Below are 7,534 nucleotides of genomic sequence, written 5' to 3' on the forward strand. Positions count from 1 at the left end.
ACTCACTTACAGAAATAAAATAGAAGCCATTTAACCTAAAATGTGCTCATGGTCTGCACAGCCCTCTAGGGGGAAAAAAATACACAGCAGAAACAGTGGGTTCATTGAATGATTTGTACTTAAGATTTCAAAGGTGTTTTGTAAATATAAATCTACTGTAAGGAAAAGAGTGCAAGCCTCCTTTAAAAGATCGTGTTTTTTTTAATATGGCTGAGTATGGAAGGAGACCCATCTGAAGCTGCTTATTTACCCCCACTTTTATTATTATTCCAGTGATGAAATCCCACCTATCTTAACTCTTTATACAATGTATATGAGGCTGGAAGAAATGTTTTGTCAAACTTCTTAAAATCACTTCCCCAGCTCTTCCTTTACAAGCAAACCAAGCTCTTGGAAGAAGTGCGATTAGTTCTACATTGTGTTTTTTGCTTGTGTGTGGTTTGTTTTCTTTTTTTTAAAAGACAAATACAGTTTCAACCTCTCTGAAGCCAGTGGCTTTAGGATTTCACCCTTCCTGTAAATGCCATCTTAAGTTCTTGATAGAATCCTTCCCCATTCTAGGATTTTGGTAGTCTGTCAATATTTATCTTGACCAACTAACACCATTAAAAGTAACACCTGTTTAAAATATCATTGTAAACCTATGACACAGTCATAGTCAGATTTGTTAAAGGGATAGTCTATGTTAATGTGTGAGGCCTCCAGCCAAATGAGACTCTAAGCTTTGACATTCTTAGCACTTTTAATGTAAAGACAAAGTGGTTTTTAAGATCTTCATTAATCAGCACAAAACAGTTCTGAAAGGAAACCCAGGACAAAACCCCCTTCTGCCCCTTGCAGGCTTCCTTTAAATGTTCAGCCTTCCTAAAACCACAAGTTCCGACTACCATATACTCCATTTAGCTATTCAGCTTTCAGATATAGATAGATTTGGTGCTCTGCAATTTAAAGTTTTATAGATCTTCCCACTTCAGTGATATTTGCAAGGTCATTAAAAATCTTGTGCCTTACAAAACCAGACCATCTTCATGTTCTTGACAAAAAATTCCCTTCAAGCAGCTTGCTACTGCTTTTCTATATAGCTTGCATAAACATGTTTGCAAGACAGTTTAGGTTCCTTCCATATATTCTTTTTAAAGTATTATGAGTAACATTCATATTTCTGCTGCATTTATTTAATGCAGGAGCATTTTGTGAAACAAAGTACTAAATGTATAGAACAGCTTTAATTTACTTCCTCAAACTTTTTTTTTTAAAGAAATAAATAAATGAATCAAAACAATAGCTACTGAACCATATTTGGAAATATATTGGTCACTTATTTTCAAGCAAAAAGACTCCTTTTTAAGCAAATAAAATGCTCACTTTTTCCCAGTAAGTGTAGTGTTCTTTCAAGTTAGCAAAACTGAAGTCCAATAGAATTATGTTAAGTGAAGTGCCATTCAGTGTCAAGTGTTTCAGCATGTGGCCCAAATCATAAAAATATCAAAGCAACACACCTGAGCAAATGACACAATTCAGGATTCTTAAAACAAACCCAGTAAACAGTCCATTTTCGCCTAAAAGTTCATTAACATTGTTTTTCTGTCATGCAGTTAAAGCTCTGTCAGCTCTCAACTCCAGGATAATCAAAGCCAAGATCAGCCTATGGACAGTAAGCAGGGAGGACACCGTGTGTGTGTGTGGCCTGTTAACAATAAGTTTCAATATAATGTTCATTGTACTATTCCATAAACGGAGAAGTCATAAAACATTTCAGTGCTTTGCACAGTTCAAACTGTAATTCCCATTACAATGAAGCTCTGCATGTAACTACATTATTTTGTGAGGAAAACACTTCATTAGTGGGTTCTGCTGTATTCTATTTGTTGACATGTCTTTGATGGTCTTTATTCTTCCACTTGCTTTAACAGGTGGCAACACAACAATAAAGTTTTATCAACTATCAAGCGACATTAGCCTAATTTTCACAGTATGAAGGTAACCTCATATAAAATGTTCTCATTTCTTTTAAACACCATGATGCAGCTCACCCCTTGTTTCCCGCAGATGAGCAAGAAAGTAGTATATCTGATATAGCCAATTGTATGTTCAATCTGCCCTAGTTTGGATTGGTTGTTCCCATTCTTTGGGCATTTGCTCACAACACAGACAAGAAGCAGGCAATATGTGACTGCTATTAGTCAGTCAGTCTCCAACCTCTCATTTGATTTAGAAGATTTGTGCTTTCTTTTCTTTTTCTTCTTCTTTTCCTTTCTTTTCTTTTCTTTCTTCTTCTTTTTTTTCTTGTGTTTCTCTTTACATTCTGAGGAACTGGAGCTGTCACTGATTCCGCTATTATCTGAGGAAGAGTCTTCTAACAATCGCTTCAGTTGCTGTATCCTAAATACAAAAACATGTTATGTGAAAAAGCACCCTTTCTACTTCCGGTGTGGGCAACAGTTAACCCAATCCCCTCCTCCACTTAAACAGTGCAGTAGACATTTTTGGGAATTGTAAAATGTGTTATTGCTGATGAGTGGGATGGTAAAGCACTCTCCTTTTATTGGGAGTCAAAGCCCAAATGATAGCTTTCATAGCATGATGCCAAGCTGCTTCTTTCTGCCAGGTATTCAAGGATCTCTCAAAGGTTTCCCTGCCTGGTAGGGTAAGTGGTTAATAGAGCTCAGCTGCTGCCTAGTGTTGGCAGATCAGTTGATGCATGCAATTGGGAAAGTGTGACAACTGGACCAGTAAGAAATTTTATATTGCTAATAACATGTCAGGTGCAGTTTGAGTTGAATAGTTATGTGAAAAAGTGGTTCTATAACAGAAGGCCAGGCCAATGGGACTAACTGAACAAAAAGCATGCTGCTTTGGATACAAAGCTAATTTGAAGAAAAAGCTAGATTCCCTGTAGAATGGATTCCTAACAGACAAGGAGAGCCTCCTTACTCAATTAGCCCTATTTGGCATAGTTCCCATCATGTATTAAAAACAACAGCTAATGACAACCTGCTACAATGGTCCTGGGCTGCACTCCATTCTTACATTTAAAAGTTACCATTAAAAATTAAATTTTATTTGCAGGTAGCAAGAGGAGTAGGTCTAGAGAAGTTTTCCCCATTATCTTTATTCTGTCAAAATTAAAGACTTCATTAAAAAAAAAAAAAGGGCATTATGAAGAGATACTTACCTCATTTCCTTTTCATGGCGTTTATTTTCCCTTATTATATCATACATGGGGTCTTCATGTGCCTTTAAAAAAGGAAAGAGAAAAACCAAGTGTCATAGTCTTACATTTATGACACTTAAAGTCAAACCTCCAAACCACACATGTTTACACCGAGGGAAGAATCCCAATTAATATTCATCAAGCTTTCAATTCATAACAATTCACTGCTGCTATAACTCACTGTCTTGTAAACCTGAGTCAGCCATTTTTCCTATTGCCAAAAACTACATCATCTTTTGCTTCAGGTTGCATACAATTGCAGGGACTCCCCTCATTTACAACATCTCTTACAGCGGGAGGCTAGCAGGGTTGTTCGACCATGAAGCTAAGTGATACAGAAATACCTGTAACATCAGCAGATCTACTGTTAAAGTCCCCAAATAATCTTAAATATGCCCCTATAACACATCTTAAATCTTAATTTTCCTTCCTTCCATTCAGCTTGTCAGTCAGGCCTGTAATAAGGTTGTCATCTTCAACTGACTCCTCACATAGATTTTTTCTGCATATCTCTAAGATAAAATTTCACTACCCACACAGCTAAAAACAACCTATGTTTTGATTAGTGCTTCATCTTTTTCTCTGGCCTTGAGAAATGCAACTTTGCCCTTATACCCATTCAAAATGCTGCAGCAAATATTTTCCTTAACCCACTGCTCTGCCCAAGTCACCACTATCCTTACATCCCTGTGCTTTCTCCACTTCCTTTACTACAGGAAATTTAAGCTACCTGTCTTTGCTTTCAAGACCCCTAATGCCATATTCCTACCCTAATTCTTGTTTCTTATTTGCTATTGAGATGTATACTTTTACTTCCAGTTGGCCTCAGATGCCACCCCCCATTGTCTAGTTGTTAAGATTTGCAGCAGGTATCATCCTGATTTTCCTGTGTTGCCCTCATACTTGGGGGGAGCTCCACCTTAGGTGGTAGAAAGCCCTCTCCTCCTCCAGAATGCTCCTTAAAAACTCTCCTTTTTCTGTAGATGTCACAATAATTGGTAACTGTGTGCTGAAATCATTGTGCATCATATCTACCAGCATATTGTTTGTCTTGTACTGTTTATGGCTGCTGACAAAAATTAAAAAATGAAAAAGCACTTTACTGGAAGCAGCAGCGTGTTCGTTAGACCCAGCTCTGCAGCGTCGGTATAGATCGGGCGCTTCAGTGGGGCTTTTTGGTAGGGCTGTGGGAAACGTCGGACCCTGATTCGATTCAGCAAAGATCTGGCCCCATTTGGTGGCTGAATCTCCGAATCCAAATCAAATCAGGAGACCCTTTAATCTCTCTGAATCAAATCTCTCCGAACCCTCTCAGTCGATTTGGAGAGGTTCAAAAAGATTCGACGATTTGGCATAGACACAGCTTTAAATGTTTTTTCTACATACCTCGAGGAACCAGGAGGCTCATGAATGTTGTGATGCCAGGGCAGATGGCGCTTCCAACAGGAGCACAGGGGGCTCCCAAGCACACTTGGCAGCAGACCCAGAAGTAGACCAGAATCACTTCTGGATCTGCTGGGGAGTGTGCGGGGGGGCCCCCCCCCATGACCTCCCGGGCTTGGCGACTGGTGCCTCCTGGGTCTAGGGAGGCACCCAAGGTCCCCCTGTGGTCAATCGCCAAGCCGGGGGGACTCCTGTGTGCTCAATGGCAGACCCAGAAGTAGACTGGAAGTACTTCTGGTCCGCTTCTGGATGTGCCACCAAGCACGTGGGGGGGGGCCCCCACACTCCTGTGGGACGCTCCATCTGCCCCAGCACTGCAGTGTTCATAAGTCACGCCTGGTACCTCAAGGTATGTAAAAAAACATTTAAAGCTGTATCTATAGCCAAATCACTGATTCTCTGAATCAGCATCACATATTCAGATTCAGATTTGGCTGAATCAAATTGGGGACAGTGATCCAAATCAACGAATCGAATCACTGTCCCTGATTTGGGCTGAATCCAAATAGAATACGGCCCATTTTGCACACCCTACTATTAGATAAAAGTGTCCCAAAAAGCCCCACTAAAGCGCCCAATCTATACAGACATTGAGCAAGCCAGGTCAAGCTAATGTGACACCTCTTCTGGGCATGAGCTGGGCTCAGCACTGTGGCATGCTGAGTTTGAAGTAAAGCACCTTTTTTGTTACATCTGTAAGTAGCCTCTGTGTCTGTATATACTTGTTGTCACTGTCTTTCACTAAGATTGTATGCTCTTTAGAGACAGGGACCCACTTCATTCTGTGTTTGTATAAGACCTAGTCCAACCTGGTCCTAGTTTATGGCTGGGGTCCCTAGGCACTACAATAATAAAAAAATATTGAATAATAATAAAATATTTAACAATCATCTTCTATTTTTTCTCTACCACTAATTTCTGTAGGCAGATTATATTGCAAACGTTACATTAATGTCAAGAATTGCTACTAACACCACACACAGATCCCATATTATTAAGGAAGGGAACTATTCTTCAACTATCAAAAGATTAAGATAGTTTTTCCACATTTTCAGTTTGATATTCAAGCTCTACTTGATAATTCTGTGGAAATCGTGAAACTGTCCATGTGTCACATTTTATCTTAGGGTCTGGACACAGGACACATTTACACTGATGTATACTGTATTGGTATTATATACACCGTCATTTGGAGAAAGAAAACCACCTACTTGCAGAAGGCACTATTATAATGCCTTGTTACTAGGTGTGGTAGGGAAGGTAATAGCCTGCTGACTTATAGTTCCAGACACGTGGCCCTTGCACTGGTTTACCCATGATTTTTTCTGCCGGGTAATTTTACATGAGAGTCAAGTAAACTATGCTGGTGTGAACTATATGCCATGTGTCCATTCCCTCTTTAGACTTTTGTAAATATATCATGTTTCCAAATACTTAAAACAAAAATTCTTCTTCTCCTAAGTCTGAGAGACAGCACACTGGAGCTTTATAGAAAAAGTTTTTTTAATAATCTGAATTGTTCACTTTAACATTTTCCTGTTTCCTTTTCCAAAATAGCTTTCCTATAAATTTGCAACCAAAATCTCTGTTATCTTGAAAACTCAACTTTCAGCAGTTGTTATTAAGAGATTCTGTTATACTTATTACTTTATCACAAAAAAAACCAAACTGGTAAAAATACAAACCAGTACTACAATATTTGTACTCACTACTCTGAACTGTTCCAATTTCTGATTGCCTTTAATAAAGAATGGGCATTCTTTATCTCCTGTTCTGTGTCCATAACGTTTACATCTCCAGCCTTTAAAAAAAAAAAAAAAAGTCAAATTGTATCCTTGAGCCGGCTCAAAAGATTAAAAAAGCCCCCAAAACCACCAACACCCATATTAAACTATATTACATAATCTTCACTTAGTTGTAGCAAAGAGATAAAAACATTACTTTAACAATACCTAACATTCACAGCCCACAAAATTATAAAAATCATCCAAGTACTAGGTGCTACCATATCAACATAAAGCCAATTTACCTAGACCTCATTTTTTTTAATAATAAATATTAATTTGTCTCCCAGATTTTTCCTCAAAGTCAAAAGATTCATAAGATAAAAGGTCCGATTAAACTTGGAATTTTTTCACATTTACACTGCATCACTTTGACTTCTTTTCCCAATGGCATCCAAAGTCCTTTGGTTGGGGCATGAGCCAGAAACTCTCGAGCACTTTCATTGCCGGGCACATCAGGTATACAGTCTTCTGGTTTGGTTTCATTTTCCTGTAGAAAAGATTAACAAAACACAAATCCTTATTTATACAAATATACTTTAAAACAAATATTTTAAGAGCACAAGTCATTATTTATTTATGGATCCACTTTCTTCTTAAAAGTCCTCTTTTTAATACAGGAATAAAATATTTCATTTCCTTGACTCTTTTGGTAAAATGAACTCATTTGCTTTTTAACTACCTTTGACCTCTCCCTTCAAGTAGGATTTTGCTTCAAGTAGGAAGTAGCTAAATTGCTTCCCTCCTCTCACATTTAGCACAGTAATTTTAACACAAATAATTTAAATGCAAAAAAACCCACACAATTCAGAACTTATTGTCATATGTGGCAGTTTTTATTTAGCTTCTAGACATTAGGTTATTATTCAGTTTTTTAATCTGAATAGAGCAGCAGTTTGATTTTAACAGGAAAATGCAGTAATTTTCTGTCTTAATATTTTAGACAGACAAAAAATAAGCAAGAATTCTAGAAGGATCATATGCAAATGTACTGTGATATTAACTTTAGGATGCATGGAATCATCATGAAAATTAAGCTGGCACACATCCATGAGGGGCCAGCAGGGGACTGCATGCTTAGGGGCAACCAACA

At 38.1% G+C, this 7,534-nt stretch overlaps 1 protein-coding gene across 1 annotated transcript in view; it reads right to left on the reverse strand.

The window, feature by feature from the left end:
• Positions 1-281: 281 nt before the first annotated feature.
• Positions 282-7,534, reverse strand: part of RP9 (retinitis pigmentosa 9 (autosomal dominant)) — an 11,574-nt gene continuing 4,321 nt past the window's right edge. The window contains exons 3-6 of the mRNA XM_019538368.1: positions 6,802-6,931; positions 6,367-6,458; positions 3,176-3,237; positions 282-2,382 (exon numbers count right to left, since the gene is read on the reverse strand). Coding sequence (XP_019393913.1) covers positions 2,184-2,382; positions 3,176-3,237; positions 6,367-6,458; positions 6,802-6,835 — 387 coding nt within the window. The 5' untranslated portion in view covers positions 6,836-6,931 and the 3' untranslated portion in view covers positions 282-2,183. The remainder of the gene's footprint in view (positions 2,383-3,175; positions 3,238-6,366; positions 6,459-6,801; positions 6,932-7,534) is intronic.

This window comes from Crocodylus porosus, unplaced genomic scaffold, assembly GCF_001723895.1.
Source record: "Crocodylus porosus isolate Cpor-Errol unplaced genomic scaffold, CroPor_comp1, whole genome shotgun sequence".
NCBI lineage: Eukaryota > Metazoa > Chordata > Crocodylia > Crocodylidae > Crocodylus > Crocodylus porosus.